The following is an 18915-nucleotide window of genomic DNA, read 5'->3' as shown; positions in this document are numbered from 1 at the left end:
TAACTTCTTGAGATAAGATGCCACCCTAGGTGTCACAAAGTACAGTTGTGTACACTTACCATAAATGTAGATGTTAGAGTGTATTCACTGTTGCAGTCATTACATTTGGGTAATCTGCTGGCATGTTGCCCTCAGTCGGCCTGATTAACAAAGTCATGGGTCCTGCTTCAATTGCTGTCCCTTTTTCCATGACGTCAGGGGTATAAAACATGCAGCCGATGCCATTACATCAGTTTTTCTTGCCCCAGATGTCAGTTGCCCCCCAAATGGGGAGCCAAATATTTAAGTAATTAAAAACACAAAAATATACCTCCAAACAAAAGCAAATACACCAAAAAAGCTTTTAAGCATAGTAAAGGAAAGTAGAGGTATAGAAAGAGAAAAACAGGGGTTTGAAGGGAGGGTAACCAGGACTGCAACAGTGAATACACTCCAAGTGTACACAACTGTACTATGTTCTTCCTGTTTCACTGTTGCAGTCATTACATTGGGGTAGATTCCCAAACCTATGGTTGGAAGGATGGATTTATACAGCATCAAGACCAGCCATAAGGCCCTGCAAAACAGCAGTGGCAAAGCCAGCTCTGGATTTAGAGAAAACTGGTAAGTGATCATGCTTGGTGCAAGTATGAACTGAGCTCCAGGTAGCAGCTTCGAGAATATCCCTGGTAGGAACACCTCTGAGAAAGGCTGTAGAAGTAGATGCAGCCCTGGTGGTATGAGATCTGATCCTCTGGGGGATAGGTTTTCCATGGTGCTTATAGCAGAAATGAATGCAATGGCTTATTCATTTGGAAATGGTTTGTTTTGAAATAGCCTTCCCCCCTCTGCCCCTGCAGCAAATGCTACCAGCAGTTCAGATTTTCTTCGAGATTTAGTCCTGTCCAAGTAGAATCTAATCTGTCTGTGTACATCCAATGAATGCAGAATCCGCTCCCCTTTGTTCTGCGGAATGGGAAAGAAAGGTGGCAAATGAATGGACTGATTAAAAGCCACAGTGGATATCACCTTGGGCATGAAGGATGGATTTGTCCTGAGTGACACCCTGTCTGCATGAAAGATGATGAAAGGCTCCACTGCCTGTAATTCAGATATCCTTTTAGCTGAAGTGATTGCTAAAAGGAAGGCTGTTTTCCAGGAAAGAAATTTTAGGTCTGCAGTAGCAGCTGGCTCAAAAGGAGGTAGAGTGAGTTTCTCCAATACAAAGTTAAGGTCCCAGGCAGGGGTTGGAGCTCTCCTGGGCGGTCTCGAGTTTTTGGTCCCTCTGAGATACTGCTTTAGCAGAGGATGAGAGAAGAGGGGGGGGGGATCTGTCTTGTAATGACCTGAAATGGCTGAGGCATGGACTTTTATGGAAGAAAAAGATAGGCCCTTGTGAAGCATCTCAGTTAAGTATTGCAAAATCTGAGGTAAATTGGGTGCTGCTGTGCTCATCCCTTGAGATGGATTCCAGGCACAGAATCTTTTCCATTTGTCAGCATAAGATTTTCTAGTACTAGGTCTTCTTGCCTCCAAAATGACATCCATGACAGGTTTGTTGAGGGCTGCTAAGAGGGAATTTAAATGATTAGAAAAGCTGCAAGATTCAATGTTTGGAGCTGAGGGTGCAGAATTTGGTTCTCCTGCTGAGACAGTAAAGGAAGGTGTCTGAGGCAGGTGTCATGGAGAAATTTGAGAGACACTGCGCAGGAGTGGGTACCAGTGTTGGCAAGGCCAGTCTGGAGCAATCAAAATCATGTTTAGTTTGTCTTGTTTGACTTTTAGTAGAACTTTGGAGAGCAGAGGCAGAGGGGGAAAGGCACAGACTGATAGTTTTTTCCAGCTGAAGGACAGAGCATCCACTTTCCAGGCTTTTTTGTGAGGTGTTCTTGTGCAAAATTTACCTAACTGGTAGCTCGGGGAGAGGCAAAAAGATCCATGTCTGGGCTCCCCAATTTGCTTGTCAACATGTTGAAAATTCATGGTTCCAGTTTCCATTCGTGTGGGTCCATGAGATTTCTGCTTAGTTCGTCTGCCAGAATATTCAGCTTTCCTGGCAGGAATTGAGCCTGTAGTTGTACTTGGTAGCTCAAGGCCGTGTTCCACAATGCCATGGCTAGTCTGCAGAGGGGGTAGGAATGTGTACCCCCCTGCTTGTTTATGTACCACATAACCGTGGTATTGTCCGTCCTTACCATTAGTTGCACTTGTTGAAGGTAGTCCTTGAAGGCTGTGAATGCAGCTAGCATTTCTTTTTGATTGATATGAAGGTGCATTTGATTTGGGCTTCATTTGCCCTGAATGCACTTCCCTGCCAGATGAGCCCCCCATGCATAGTCTGATGAGTCTGTAGTTAGGGTGTGGGCGGAAGGGGGTGGTGTGAATGGCAGTAGCTTGTTTTGGTGGCAGGCCTCTGCCCACCATAGGAACTCTAGGCGCAGGCAAGATATGACAGGAATCCTTGTTCCCAGGCTGTGACAATGTTGACTCCATAAACTTTTTAAGTACCACTGAAGTTTCTTCATATGCAGTCTTGCATATGGAATTAGAAGAATGCAGGAGGCCATGAACCCCAAGGCATGCAGTATTTGTCTTGCAGATTGCAGGGTTTTTGTGGCCACCTGTTTCAAGTAAGTCACCAAATGAATTTGCTTTTCTGGTGTGAGGAAAGCCATCTGGGCAGTTGTATTCAAGCTTGCACCCAAGAATGTAATTTTTTGAGAGGGTACCAGTTGTGATTTCTTTTCGTTTATAGTGTACCCTAGACAAGTTAGAACCCTTTCTACAAACGCCAGATGCTTTAGAAGAATGGCCTGGTTTTCTGCCTGAATTAGACAATCATCCAGGCATGGATATATTTGAATATTTCTTGGCCTGCAAAATGCAATTACTGGAGCCAGGCACTTTGTGAATACCCTGGGCGCAGTAGACAAGCCAAAGGGCAGTGCAGAGGACTGATAATGCAAGTAGCCTGCTTTGAAGCGTAGGTATCTTGTGCAATATTCCATGATTGGGATATGCAGGTAAGCCTCTTTTAAATCTAGAGTTGCCAACCAGGCATCCTTGCCTAGCATAGGAAGTAACTGGTGAAGAGTCAGCATCTTGAATTTTGGAATGCCTAGAAAGGTGTTTAGAGTAGACAAGTCCAGAATTGGATGCCATGACTTGTCTTTTCTGAGTACCAGGAAAAGTCTGGAATAGATACCTTGTCCCTTTTCCTCTTCTGGTACTACTTGAATAGCATGTTTAGGAGGGAAAGAAAGTACAGTTGTGTACACTTACCATAAATGTAGATTTTCGAGTGTATTCACTGTTGCAGTCATTACATTTGGGTAATCCTGCTGGCAGGTTGCCCTCAGTTGGCCTGAATTCCAAAGTCTTGGGTGCTGCGTCGCCCCTTCCCTGACGTCAGGTCACCAGGGGTATAAAATATGCAGCCGATGCCATTTTCTTTAGTTTTTATTGCCCCAGATGTCAGGTGCCCCCTAAAAGGGTAGGTCAAAATTTATATATATATATATATATATATATATATATATATATATATATATATATAAATACATGCACCAATATAAACTTTACCTTTATCTACAAGCAAATACACCACATAGGTTGTATAAATCGGAGAAGGAAAGATAAGTTCCATCAGAAGAAAGGGGGATGGCGGGTGGGTAACCTGGACTGCAACACTGAATACACTCAAACATCTACATTTATGGTAAGTGTACACAGCTGCACTATATTCTAGGTGTTTTACTGTTGCAGTCATTACATTTGGGTAGAGTCCCAAAGCTATGGATGGGAGGGCTGGAGCTAAACAGCATTAGGAGCGGCTATGAGACCCTGCAGAACTGCAATGGCAAAGCCTGCCCTGGATTTAGAGTAGAGTGGCAGATGATAGTGCTTTGTAAAGGTGTGCACTGAACTCCAAGTAGCAGCCTCTAAAATGTCCTTCGTTGGTACTCCCCTGAGTAAGGCTGCTGTAAGTGGCTGCAGCTCTGGTTGAATGTGGCCTAATGCCCTTAGGCACTGGCTTGCCATGGTGTAAGTAGCAGAAACAAATGCAGTGGCCTATCCACTTTGAAATGGTCTGCTTTGAGATGGCCTTTCCTTGTGATCCTGCAGCATATGCCACTAGTAATTGCTCTATCCTTCGAAAAACTTTGGTTCTGTCCAAGTAGAATCTAAGCTGTCTGTGTACGTCCAAAGAATGCAAAAATTCTCTCCCCCTTGTTCTGTGGATTTGGATAAAAGGTTGGCAGATGAATGGTTTGGTTAAGAGCCACACTGGACACCACCTTAGGCATAAATGTTGGGTGTTTCTTCAGAGAGACCCTGGCTGGATAAAAAATGATAAAAGCTTCCACAGCCATGAGTGCCTGAAGCTCTGAAACTCGTCTCGCAGAAGTTATTACTAGGAGCAGAGCTGTTTTCCAAGATAAAAACTTTTTATCAGCTGTTGCTGCTGGCTCAAAAGGTGGCAGGTTGAGCTTTTCCAACACATAGTTGAGGTCCAATGCAGGCATTGGTGATCTTCTTGGAGGCCTTAAATTTTTGGCTCCTCTGAGGTACTGTTTTAGTAAGGGATGAGAAAAAATTGGTGGCTCTGTGTTGTAATGAGCCGAAATGGCAGAGGCATGAATTTTAATAGTTGAAAAGGATAGACCTTTGTCCAGCATTTCAGTTAAGTATTGCAAAATCTGAGGAATATTTGGCACAGCTGTATCAGTTCCTTGTGCCTGGTTCCAAGCACAAAATCTCTTCCTTTTTCCAGCATAAGATTTTCTAGTACTAGGCCTTCTGGCCTCCAACATGAATTCCATCACAGCTTTACTGAGAGGACATTATCCGCCATGCTGCCAGGTTTAAAGTCCCGAGTTGGCTGTGCAGGATCAGACTGTTCTGCTGGGACAGTAGATGAGGTATCTGAGGCAAGGTCCAAGCTGGGCACCGAGACAAGCTCCTTAGTATTGGATACCAGTACTGGCGGGGCCAGTCTGGGGCAATTAATATCATCCTTGGCTTCTCCTGTATGACTTTTAGAAGTACCTTGGGGAAGAGAGGCAGAGGGGGAAATGCATATACTGACAGGTTAACAGCTAAAAGACAGGGCGTCCAATTCCCATGCCTGTCTGTGATAAATCCTTGTGCAGAATCTTTTTAGTTGGTAGTTGTGAGGGGAGGCAAATAGATCTATGTCCGGGCATCCCCATTTCCGTGTTATCATGCTGAACACTTGTGGATCCAGGTGCCACTTGTGGGGATCCAGGAGGTTTCTGCTTAGGTAGTCTGCCAGAGTATTTTTCCTTCCTGGCAGGAATTGCGCCTGCAGGTGTACTTGGTAAGTCAATGCTGTGTCCCACAAAGTCATGGCTAGTCTGCAAAGAGGGTAAGAATGAGTGCACCCCTGCATGTTTATATACCACATTACCGTGGTGTTGTCTGTCTTTATCAGTAGTTGTCCTGGATGAAGTAGGTCCTTGAAGGCTGTCAGGGCATTTTGAACTGCTAGCATCTCTTTTTGATTGATACGTAGATGCATTTGGTTTGAGGTACATGCGCCCTGAATGCATCTTCCTGCCATGTGGGCCCCCCAGGCATAAACTGATGCATCCGTTGTTAGTGTTTGCCTGGCTGGGGGTAATGTGAATGGCTGTCCCTTGTTTTGGTGACAAGCCTGTGCCCACCATCGAAACTCCTGTTGCAGGCTGTAGCAATGCTGAGTCTAAACACTTTTTAGGTACCACTGAAGTTTCCTCATATGCAGTCTGGCATATGGAATTAGTAGTATGCAGGATGCCATGTAACCCAAGGCCTGCAGAATTTTTGTTGCCATCAATTGAAAGTATTGAGTCAGTTGTCCTTGTTTGTCTGGCGTGAGAAGCCATCTGGGCCGTTGTGTTCAAGCTGGCACCCAGGAATATAATCTCTTGTGAGGGCACTAGTTTTGATTTCTTTTCATTTACTGTGTACCCCAGGCAACTTAACTTTTTTACAAATGCCAGATGCTTTAGAAGAATGTCCTTGCTCTTTGCTTGAATCATGCAGTCGTCCAGGTACGGATAAATCTGAATTCCTTTCTGTCTACAAAATGCAATTACTGGTGCCAGGCACTTTGTGAAGACCCTGGGCGCAGTAGATAAGCCAAAGGGCAGTGCAGAGAATTGGTAGTGCATTGAACCAGCTATGAATCTGAGGTATCTTCTGCAGGTTTGTCTGATAGGGACATGCAGGTATGCCTCTTTGAGGTCCAAAGTAACGAGCCAAGCTTTCTTGCCCAGTATGGGAAGAAGCTGCTGTAATGTCAACATTTTGAATTTCGGAACATCCAGGCAAGTGTTTAGAGATGAAAGATCCAGAATGGGCCTCCAGGCTTTGTCCTTTTTGGGTACCAGAAAGAGTCTTGAGTAAAATCCTTGTCCTTGCTCCTGTGATGGTACCTTTTGAATAGCTCTCATATCCATTAGTGCTGTAATTTGTTTTTGAGCCTCTGCCCACTGATTTGGTGGCAGATTTGGCATTCCTTTTAACCTTGGCAGAGTCTGAAAATGGAACCTGTAACCTTGAAATACAATGTTGAGAACCCATTCGTCTTTGGTGATCATTTGCCAATGGTGGTAGAAGAGTGCCAGTTTTCCTCCCAAGGGGGCTGCCAAGAAGGATTTGTTTGGCAGCTGTAGTGGGAAGTCATTGGAGCTGCTTTTTATATGGTTGGGGCCTGTCTTCCCCTTCTTTCTGGCCTGATGCAACCCATTGTCGAGGCCTGTAAGGACCTTGTGTTTGACCTCTACCTCTTGGACGTCTGTATCTTCCCCTTTGAGGTCCATCTGTAATTGGAAAGGACCAATTCTTAGTTGGCCAGTTTCTGCTAAATCTAGGAGGCTGAACCTGTAAGAAATCCTTCACCGTTTGCATATATTTTGCCTTATCCTCCATTTTCTTTAATACCTCTTCTGCCTTAACTCCAAATAACACATCCTGCTGCAAAGGTGCATCCAATAATTTTGCTTTAACATGATCTGGTAACGTATGTTCTTTTAACCAAGCATGTCTTCTAATGACAGAGCCTGTAACTGCTGCTCTGCAGGAGGCCTCTAGAGAATCAAAACCACATTGCAAAGTATGCTTTTCCACTTGTTCAGCTGCATGCAGTAAATCCTGCAGTTCTTTAAAATTAGGAGGATCTGATTCTGGAAGCATTTTTGTTTTAACTGAGACAGTAAAAATTGCTGATATTTTAGCATGTGAAACTGGCAAGTTAAGGCTCTCATTGCTGAAGTTGCAGGCGTATATACTTTCTTTCCCCATCTGTCTAATGCTCTGGAATCTCTGTCAGAGGGAACTGGAATCTTGGCTAATGAGGCCTTAACTCCTTTGGGTCCCTGAGAAATAGTTTCAGGGTCAGCTACAAAGCTTTTATACAGAAATTTATGCGAGTCAGGGACTCTGTAGTATCTGTCAGGTTTAACAGGGGCTGGAGGTAAGGAATCAGGATTTAAGCTGGATTCAGTATACACATCATCCACAATATCTAACACTGGCGGAATAGCAAGGGGTCTGTGTTGAGGTAACAAAAGGAAGTCTCCGAGCCTTTTCTTGGATTCTGAGTAATCCTGGCCTTCCCAGTGGAAATGCTCCCTCATGGTATGTAGGGTTTCCCCAAAGGAGTAGTCCTCAGGCGGTGAGGCTGATGGAATTGATTCCTCAGCATTAGAATCCTCATAAGGGGGTAAAGAGTATCCTAGGTCTGAGGATGAATGAGAAGAGATGGAAACCTGGTCGGATGAGTCATAGTCTGCATCCTGTCTAGGCCTTTTATCAGGAGGGGGTGGGACCCCCTGATCAGAGTGATTAGGTCTTCGGCCATTTTGAGCATTTGTTTCTTAGGCATGGAGGCCTGTCCTGGAGAATGCTGTATTTGTTTCTTTGACTTTAAAGGAGGCTCAGACTTAGCTGAGGGTTTAATGCTTAACTGAGTAGGTCTGAAGACACCCTCTGTAGCTGTGGGTTGCTCAGCTACTCCGGATCCCTCTGAAAGGTTAGTCTCGGTAGGCTGAAGAGCTTGTGCGTCCGAAGACCTAGCCATCTCCACATGGGAGTCAGAGGCGGCTTGTGGTTCTACAGAAGCGGTCGTCAGGGGCTGCGAAGGCGCCTCGGTGAAAACGAGAGAACCAGTCACTGGCCTAGAAGAGGCTTAGTCAGTTTTGGGCCTCTGATGCCTATCCTTGTGTTTGCGCTTTTTGTGTATTCCGGTCGTCGGAAGTTCCGACGGCATGGTATAATTGAATTTTCTACCAAAATAATGTCGGGAAAAATCAAATCGACGTTTAATAGTGCGCTTGTTAAACCTAGCACAAAACCGCCAACCAGTGACGTCGTGGTCAGGGCCTAGGCATGGGATACAATAGGAATGGAAATCCTTATGAGGTATTTGCTTCCCACAAGAAATACAGTTATTAACTTTTACTGACATCGGTCTGAGGCAAGAAAAGGTTTCCCCAACGGGGTACTTAGCTTTGTAGAAGACTTTGGGTTCTGGATTCGGAATGAAAATCTCAGGAGACGACAGACAGGCACTTGCAAACTGCTTTTGCTTCGGACACCGCGCGGCAAGAAAGACTGAAGAAAATGGCGTCGGTTGCATCTTATATACCCCTGTCGCACTGACGTCAGGGAGGAGGCGACAGCAACAGACGCCGGACCAAGACTTTGGAACTCAGGCCGACTGGGGAACCCATCTGACGGCAGGATAACCCAAGTGTAATGACTGCAGCAGTGTAGTAACACGATGAACATCACCTTGACCTGGCTGAGGCAATTTAGCTCCTGCAGTAAGGAGCAGAATCTTCCCTAATGGAATGTCAGGCGAAGGGAGGAACCAGTGTTGTCTCAGCCAGAAGGGGGTCATTAAGATCATGATGGGTCAGTCCTCCATGACTTTTAACACCCTGGGAATCCGGTTAAGAGGGGGAATGCATACAAGAACCAGTTTGTCCATGTGAAGGACAGTGCATCTATTTTCCAACCTCCTGTCTGTTGGGTTCTGTAAGCAGAACTTCTGTAGCTGTTTGTTGTGGAGAAGCGAAAAGGTCTATTGAGGGAATCGCCCAATGTATAGTCAGATCCAAGACCACTTTTCTTTTCAGCATCCACTTGTTAGTGTCTGCCCAAGGAAAGACCTTCTAATCTGCTAGGGTACTGCTCTGGCTATGAATGTAACAGCCTGTGAGGATTAACCTTATCTCTAGGACAAAGTTCCCACTTGTTTATGTACCTCATTAACTGTGGTACTCTCTCCAGATTTGCAGTGTCCCTGGGCTTAAGGTTTGTTGAAAGGCATTTATGCCCAGGTAGACTGCTAGTAGCTCCCTTTCATTTATATACAACTTGCTCTGCTGTGGGGACCAAACATCCTATACCTTCAGAGGACCTAAGTGGGCTCCCCAAGCTATGTCTGAGCTGTCCATTTTAATAGTTTTGTATGCTTCTGGCAGAGTGAAATTTGCTCTCGAGTTCCTTTGTATGGTGTTCTTCCACCACAGATACTCTCTTTTCAGGCATGGAAGGAGGAGCAGCAGAGTTTCCAAGGGCTGGGAGTGCTGTTCCCGAATTTTTTTTTTTTTTTTTTTTTTTTTTTTTATAACCAGTGAAGTTTCCTTGTATGTAATTTTACAAATGGGATCAAGAGGACGCATGAGGCCATGTAGCCCAGTATCTTCAGGAATTCTCTTGCAGTGATGAGCTGCTTTGGAAGCAGACTGGTAAGGTAGACTATCAAGAACATAGTCTTGTCCTCTGGGAAGGAAGGCTGTCTGTTGAACAAAGTCTATGACGGCTTCCAGGAAAAGGATCCTTTTTTTTGAGGCAGCGTTTGAAATTTTTGAAGATTTAGTGTGGCCTCTATCTTCTGAAAACAGCCGGCACGACAGTGATCTGCAAGGTAACCAGGGTCTCTACAGTGGAATTTCCCTGAATGAGACAATCATCTAAGCTGGAGTAAATATGGACTCCTAGACTTCTGCAATGTGCTATCAGAGGGGCTAAGCATTTTTGTGAAAACTCTGGGAACACCAGATAATCCAAATGGCAAAGTGCAAAACTAGAAGTGGAACCTGTTTCTAAAGATGGATCTATATCATTCTGTTGAAAACAAAAACCATACAAAACCTATTTATCAAACTCAAATTGAAAGCTAAATTCAGCCAACGATTTCTTCCACAAATTTTGGACTAACCTGACGACAGTCAGAAAAACCACAATTTAAAACCCACCCAAGTGTGGGGGGGGGGGGCTGTGCCCCCCACACCTCCCCTAATTATATATACCAAATCCATAATCGCACTACAGTGGGGAAAGGGTAAATTCCCAATGATGGCCAGCTAGTTCGTTTCCCCGAGAAAAAAATTAGCAGAAGTGATCGTTCAATGAATTTAGCTTTCGATTAAGTCTGATACAGGAATTCAATGGTTTGTGTTTTCAACAAAATGAAGTGTACCCCCTACAGATTACAGGTACGTACCGTGACTGTCTGCTATGGGGTCAGGAAGGTAAGCATTCTTTTAGGTCTATGGTGACCTTGGAAGACCATGGGCAATAATTTCTGCAACATAAGGATTTTAAATTGTGGGGTACTGGGGAACTAGTTTAGCTCTGTGCGATCCAAGATGAGTCTCCAAGTGTCCTCTTTTCTTGGGGCTAGAAAAATACTTGAGTAAAAAGCCTGCTGAGCTACGCATGTCTGTGGATGACAGAACCTGTCTCAGCTGCTCTGTAAGAAGCATCTAAGGAGTTAAAGCAACATTTTAAGGAGTGTCTAGAGACTTTTAAAGCTTCTTTGACTATCTCCCAAATTTCTCAGGGTAAGGTTCCATACGCAATAAAATCTACCTTGGCCAGCATTTTGTCTTGAAGCAATTCAACGTAATTAAGCATATGGAATTGACCATTCAAAACCTTCATTGCCAGGGTGGCAGAGGTATAGGCTTTCTTCACAAGTTTGTCTAGTAATCTGCTTTTTCTATCATTTGCCAGGGGGTGTCTTGTTAGTCCTTTGGGTACACCTTTAGTGGATTCAGTGGAGACAAAAGGGGGATCAGCCTTCGGATTTTTGTAGAGGTGCTTACGAGTTTCAAGCACTCTCTATGTCTTTGAAGACAATCGAATACAATGTGTACTGGAAGAGTAGCCAGTGGCCTGGGTGAAGGTCATCTTGGGAGTTCCCTGTAGCGGGTCTGGCCTGGAAGAACTACTTACTTTCCCAACTGAATGCCTCCTTCATTCTATGTCTGGGGAGGGGAGGGGGGTCAGACTCTGGCAAACCAACAATAAAAGGCAAGAGTCCAACCCCCAACCATTCATTAAACAATTTAATATAGCAATAAAACGACAAAAAAGCAAAGCTTTTGAATCTTCATGATCCTTTCTCAATGCATTATACATTCAAATAAAACCAAATGTTCTCATATTAAATGCCAGCCTATTAAATTCAAGAAATAATTTACGTCTCAACCAAATGTACTGTATGCCCTTATATAGCAAAAGCTTCATTCTTTAATTTCATTCATAAAATCTCTAAAATGTTTTCAAATATAAAATAACTTGCATAAAATAAACATCTCCTAAATATAAGCATAAATACATAAAAATATACATATATGAATATAAAAAGGACACATACAAACATACAACACATACAAGCCCATGTGTAACCAGTTAAATACATCTTTGGTGTTTTCTTTAACATTGGTTTGTATACATTCTTATTGTTTAATCCAGATGCAGTGTCAGCTCTAAAAAAAAAGTTTATCCACTTATATTCTGCCAACTCTAACATGAAATATATTCTCTCCTCTCTTAGGTTTAGTAACACTTTGTAGTACTTTAAACTTAAAAGTATGTTCTTCACCAAAGCTCATAATATGCTTATCAATGCTCCTGCATATATGAGAGAGGTGGGAGCCAATCCCTTCCTTCAGCTTCTGATTGGTCTTACCTATATAGAAGCTTTGGCAAGCTTCACAGTTGCCAAGATCAGCTACATTCAGTAGAACATGTAGCAAAAGTTGCGAACTTAATTTTTTTTTTTGCGCAACAGGATATGTAAACTTATTGTTCAAGTTAATATAGTGACAATATGTGCAATTATAACATGGAGTCGTACCCTTGTTATTAAATACAGAAGGATTGTTCTTGTTTTTTTTGGTGTGTCATCCGAGTCTGGATAAGTTTCAAGTGGTAAGCGACCAGATTATGACAATTCCTCCTCATCTAGATGAGTCTTTCCTCTTCCTGAAAAGCTACTTCCCTGCTCCATTTAGATGGAGAGGCCTTAGAAGTGTGTGTGACAGACAGTTCTCTAGATTTCATGAAAGCTGTAAACTCCTGTGCTATTTTAAGGAGGTCTTGGGTTTCAGTCCGAGAAGTAGTGGTCGAAATCAACGGCAAAGCAAATGAACTGATTTGCTTCAGTTTGGATGCCTGTTTTAGAGGGGTGACCAGAGGATGCAGTCATCCAATCGCAACGTCAATTGTAACACTTATACCTGGGAAAGACATGGAGTTTCCCCTTGAAAGACATGATGTGGACATTGGAAGCGGAGGCCTGCACAGCGACCTCAGACAAGACCGACATGTGAATCATGGTGGCATTCAAAAGTAGACTGGAAGATAAAGTAGCCTCATGAGGGATCCCTCCAGATTTGGGCCTAGAAGTCCCTGGACCAGGAAGCCACAAGGGTGCCTCACCCTGATTGGTTGAATTAAGAATAGTAGTTGGAGCTTTTTTCAGAAATTTCAGGATCCTTAACCTTTGACTTTACGTGTTTTTTTTTTTGGAACCATGTTAGTAGATGTCAGAATCAGAGGAGGTCCTGTCGTAGCAGTGAATTGAGCTGCCACTGAGGAAGCCACAGAGGATGACTCCATATGGTCAGCAAGTACCTTGGCCATACGTTAGAGGGTTTTTGCAAAGAATTTTGCAGTCAGGACAGTTAGAGATGTCATGCTGAGGCCCCAAGTAGAAGAACAGATAAAACAAACAAAAATCTTTTGAGGTATTTGCTTCTCACACTTCAAGCAATCGTTTAATTTTTTGAACATTAAATTAATAGAAAAAATTCCCTAAAAGTGTGCTTTGACTGGAAGGAGAAGGGTCTCTGTAAACATTAGCAGAATGACTGACTGCAAACCCATAATAAAAACAAAAATCGCATCTGACTTTTCGGCTAGGAAGAACTGAAAATGGCACTGTACAACTTTCTTACATTCTGACGTCCATAGGCTGTCATCAGACATTCATCGGCTAGGGATGTAAAGACTCTGGAAATTAGGCCAGTCAGGTTTCTGAATGGCAAGACCACCCAAGAATCATTAATGCAACACTGACTATGAAAGTCATCAGAAAGCACAGATTACCCCCTTCAAGGGTGGGGGGCTTTAAGGACATAGCTTTAAAAAGAGAGTGAAATCCTGCCACTATGAGGGGATTCCTAGCCACAAGAGCAACATGCATGGACATCTGCTTTTTCTTCAGGGGAACCTCATGCCTGACCAGCTTAGGTGGCTCTGAGCCCTGCCTGACTTCAATGAGGGAGCCAGGTACCTCTTCTCTAACAAGTACATGGGGAAATCCCCCACCCCCACCCCCACACACATACACACTTCCTTATCCATAGCGAAATATGCCGAACCTTGGCAGATGTGCAAGAAACTATCCCCATACTGGCCTAAAACTTGGTCATGACAGGAAATGTAGGAACTGAGCAGCCCTGTGGTTCTTCATCCAGCCCAAAGGCAACATACGACAGAGGCTGGACAACAGGAGTCTCTAAACACACCTTTTTTGACTGCAGTTGAACATCCAAGTAAGAGGATTCAGATGCTATAGTTCTCTTGGCAAGTACCTTTAGACATTGGATCTCTAGATAAACAAAAAAGGGGGACAAATGACTACACAGGGTTTCGAGTACAAAAACCTAAGAAAAGGTACACAAGTATTTTCGTGGTCTGCACCAAGGCAAAAAAAAGTACTTGCTGCACCTATCTTTTTGGAGAATATGTCTCCCACACTTGCATTTTCTAGATGACATGTAAAATGACAAAAGACTGAAAGAAATGTCCTCAGTGGGGTGTTTATCTGCCAGAGGCTTAATTGCTAGAAACAATGCAGTGAGCGACTCAACAGACCAACTTCAAAAAGTAGCTTTCAGACTGGAAGCAAAGTAGTTATGCGGATTAAGCACCTGTATGTCACTTATGTACCTTACATCTGACATACAGTTCGTGGAAGGGCCTAAGGCTTTGGGATGGAGGCTGGAATTACAGCTATCCGCAGTAGGATATCACCTTTAGTAAGGAATACTGCAGCAGTAATAAACAAAGACACCTGTAAAGCAGCTGCCTGACTCAATCCAAAGGTTGCATCCAAACAAGGAACAAGAGGTGTATGCTCAACAGACTTGCGCTAGGTCTCATTTTACTGCAGTGAGAATACAGCAGAAACAGTAAACAGGGTGATGGGTAGCTGCCAATAAGATGCCACTGAATCAACCATCTGCTGAAATAAGCTAGAGGACGAATCAAATGAAAATGAAGGGCAACCTCCTTCACCAAAAGACCTTAAGCCACCCTACAAGCAGAAAGCCTGAGATGTGGGTAATTATACAAACCACTCAGTTTGGACTGCTCCATACCAAGTAACACTGCTCCTTCTCAGAAGAAGAGTAACTCACCACAGGCAGCAAAAATCAACCATCCTAGAACACATTGACCCAGAAGAGAATGCCCAAAAGAATCTTTAAACTAAGCCACAGGACGACAACATACTGGGCTGCCACTGATTAAGATACAGGGATTTGCAAAGGGACACCCCTACATACATCCAAATGCTGTGTTGTGATCAAATGTATCCTTTTCCCAAGACCCATCAAGGAGGATCCTTCATGTACAGCTAAATACCATGAGTGGTTCTTGCATACAAGTTGCACAAACATATTCACGAAAATTTAACTAGATTCATGCCTCTGTCTCACTTCACAGGTGAAAACTTGTAGTTACAGAAAGGCAAAAGATGGATGAAAAAATGTACAGAGTAAAAGTTCATTTATACAATCACACTTTCTTACTGACAGTATTGAGTTCAAATATAAAATCTCATTACAAAATCAAAACTCAGAATATCAAATTTGGGAACAGTGAAAGACCAAACCTTGTGAGCGGGCACTAAATTGACGAGGACAGAATCCAGCAGCTCCTGAGACACGGTGTCACCTTCACAAATAATGGAGCTCATCAGATCTACCATGTGCATGTGAACCTTTTGGTTATGGCCATTGCTACAGAGGAAGAAAACAATATTCTAAAATGTCTTCTGACACACACACAATTTAAACATACAAGTACTTATTTTGATGCTCTCTAAAAATAAAACAGAAAGCATGCTCACAGCTTTTAGAGCTTTAACAGCATGTCAAAACAAAATTATTCCTTTGAGACTTAAATCCATTGAGGGTCAAATTTGAAAATCAAACACTGTTTCCATGGCAGAGAGAGATATAGACTGGCATATGACCTAGACAACCCAGAAACTACCAACGAGCTAAAGGAGCTGGCCGAGAAGATTAGGAGTGAATAGCTGGTGCTGGCAAAACCCATCCTGGGGGCATAGAGGCACCTAATCGCAGCAGAAGAGTGGCAACATGCAGTACAAAAAGCTGACCAGCTACTACATGGGGTAAGGTTTGTCAAGCATCAACCAGTGTAGCAGGATTCAGTTTAAGTTGAAGCATATACATGCCTCTACGCCAACAATGCACATTGTGCCCCTATAGTAAGCATATCAAAGCCATCAAGGAAGGAGTTAAGGACCAGAATTCTTAGTCTGCATAATCATCAGCCAGCTCTCATCCCATAACTAGCCAAATAGCTACTGGATGGGGACAAATAGGCTAATTGTCTAAAAATAGGGAGAGAATATGTCATTATGAAAGGTAAGAAAAAAAATGGGTGGAGAGACTGAATTCAAAGGATATGCTACCTGCAGCATCTTAGTTGTTTTTTGCAAGAATTTCTCTGACTATAGTCTGTGAAAATTTGTTTAATCAGGCTTTTATGAAAACCCCAATTAAAAATATAACTGAAAATTACAGTTATGCCTGAGCTATTTAAGTCCAACAACCCAAACATTAACATAATTGGTCCAGGAAACACACGCAGCACATTACTCCACTTTGCTCCTTCATAATTATACTTCTTAAAAGGAGTTATGTATTTATCATAACTCTTCATCCTTAAGGTCTTACTCCCTCCACCTCAAATGATTACCAATCCATCCTCTAAGTAGACTTAAGCCAGCAATTTTTCCACTACAAAGCTCAGTCTATTGCTCAAACTCCTCCCTTCTTACTTTCAAAGGACAAACCCAATTGTGAGAAAAGAGGTGCATTATGAAAGAAAGGAAGGACTGGACAACAGTCTACAGATTTAAGTCTACCATGTCTACTTGGGACTTATGAAGGTGACAAATTTGGAAAGGTAACATTGTGAGGATTGATACAGTACTCATTATATTAAGTACGCAACTTATTTCTATTTCCCACCATGTCTCCATTGACTGAATCCACAGCTACTTCTATTCCTGAGTGTAACCGTGACAAACTACCCTTTAGAATGGCATACGCAAAAGATCTAGATTCAAGAAACTATAACCAGTTTGTAGTGTTTGATTTAAGTATGCACCATTAATCATGCTGATGATGCACAAATGTCACCAACGGACAAGTTCCAGAAGAAAGCCACTTAAGCAGCAACTCACCATTGTAGAATGGGCCTTAAGCCTCAACTCCAGACATTTATTTCTGAGGTAAATGCATGTAATACAGTCTGAGAGCCAGTTGGACCAAGTAACTTTGGAAAACTCGTAGCCTAGTACTGCTGAGGAATGTGAGGCATACAGCTGGTTACCCTTAAGAAAATCTTCTGCACTTTGCAAGTAAAAGCAAAGCAATGAAAAACTAAAGGTAGGGAGCAGAAATTCACCTTTAGCTTGATTTAAAGAGAATATTTTGGTTCAGCTTAATTCAGAGGACACCTTGAGTAGAAATGAAGTGTTAAGCCTGAGATAAACACTTGTCTTTATGAAAAACTAGAAATACAGTTATGACACCCTTCTTGACAAAGTAATGTCAACAAAGAACAGTTTTCCAAGACAAACAGGTTAAACTGCAGGAAGAAACAGGCTCATAGGTAGCTCAGGTGAGAACCTCTAAAATAAATTCAATTCCCATGACTGAGAATGGTATGTTTCAGGGGTCTAAGAAGAAAAGTTCCTTTTAGCAAGACTCTCCAAACATTTTGGGAGGATAATTAAACAGAAATGAATCTTTGCCAAAAGTAGATATGGCCACCAAACAAACCTTGACGATGAAGTAACTAACAGTTTTCAAAAAAATTAAGAAATGAAGGAACAGGGGTGAAGGAGGAGTCAAGCCCTTGACTTACCAAAACCAGAATCTCTTCAATTTATTCTTGCAGATGTTTATGGCAACATCTTTCAGTGACGCTGAGAGGACCTGAATGACCTCAACAAAAAGGATGAATCACTGGCCATTGATGGAACTGAAAAGACCATGTCATTAGTTTCAGAGATGCAATGTCTGAGCAAGGCTTGCTGTAAGTGAGGCAGCGACTTAGAAGGGGATTTTAACAGCCAGGTAAATTTTTCTGAGACAAAGCCAGATCATGGGGAACCAAATTTACCCAAAATGAAATGTTTATGACTGGGACTTTGCACAAAAACCTTCTGCGGAATCTCTGCCATATAAGATAGCAAAGAGAAAACGTAAAGACGACTAGGGGACCAAGACTACCAAAAAGTCCCTGGATGCCCCTGTGGAGGGATAAGAGCAAAGAAGCTGCAGCATTTGGTATTGGTCAGACATGCAAGGAGGTCACAGCAAGGCTGGTACCAGTAGTGAAAAATCATCACTGCTACTGACAGACTGCGGTAGCACTCAAGAAGCTTCAAAATATAATGGCTGTGCCTGTCTGCCAGGAGGTTGGTCAGATCTGAAACATGCACTGCAATCAGAATGAGCTGTGACGATATCACCCACTGCCACTCTTGCATGACCTGTCAGTAGCTAGAATAGTTGTGTAAAATCTTACCATAAGCATAGATGTCCTTCTCTTCCATATGTTGCAGTATTCATAACATGAGGGAGTCTGATGCAGGCAGTCCCAAACATGTGCCCAGTACACAAAAGTCTAAAGCTACTGTTGGGTACATGTGACATCACACGCATCCCCATCCAACGTCGTCCATAAAGTAACATTGGGTATAAAGCAGACGGTGGCATGTACCATCCTCAGAACTGAATGATCCATAAGGACACCAGTCTGAGATAAACATGTCCAGAAATCAAGCAAGCATCAGGGGGACACAGAAGGAGGGATAGAATACAGCAACGTATAGAAGAGGACATCTATATTTATGGTAAGACTTTTACACAACTATTCTATGTCTTTTTACTCATATGTTGCAGTATTCATAACATGAGGGAGAATACTAAAACTCATACAAAGGAAAGAGTGGGAGGACAAGCAGCAGCACTCTCTACAACACCCTAAAGAATAGCCCAGGCAAAACCAGCTCTAGATATACCATCCAACTTGTAATGTTTTGTGAAAGTATGGACAGAGGACCAAGTAGCTGCTTTGAGGATAGAGAAAGTATCCAGACTCTTGAAAAGAGCACATAAAGAACGCTCTAGCAGTCATTACATTTGGGTAATCTGCTGGCAGGTTGCCCTCAGTCAGCCTGAATTCCAAAGTCTTGGGTCCTGCATCGGTTGCTGTCTTCTTTTCCAAGACGTCAGGTCGTCAGGGGTATAAAAAATGCAGCCGACGCCATTCTCTTTAGTTGTTTTTGCCTCCGATGTC

At 42.9% G+C, this 18915-nt stretch overlaps 1 protein-coding gene across 2 annotated transcripts in view; it reads right to left on the bottom strand.

The window, feature by feature from the left end:
• PDS5B (PDS5 cohesin associated factor B) overlaps positions 1-18915 on the bottom strand; it is a 3703643-nt gene that overhangs the window by 3232375 nt on the left and 452353 nt on the right. For both annotated transcript variants that reach the window (XM_044073218.1, XM_044073219.1), the window contains exon 6: positions 15185-15311. In XM_044073218.1, the coding sequence (XP_043929153.1) occupies positions 15185-15311 (127 nt within the window). The remainder of the gene's footprint in view (positions 1-15184; positions 15312-18915) is intronic.

This window comes from Protopterus annectens, chromosome 5.part1 (assembly GCF_019279795.1).
Source record: "Protopterus annectens isolate FY-2018-M chromosome 5.part1, PAN1.0, whole genome shotgun sequence".
Lineage (NCBI taxonomy): Eukaryota > Metazoa > Chordata > Ceratodontiformes > Protopteridae > Protopterus > Protopterus annectens.
The sequence above is the reverse complement of the archived record's forward strand: the minus strand, read 5'-3'. Positions and strand labels throughout refer to the sequence as shown.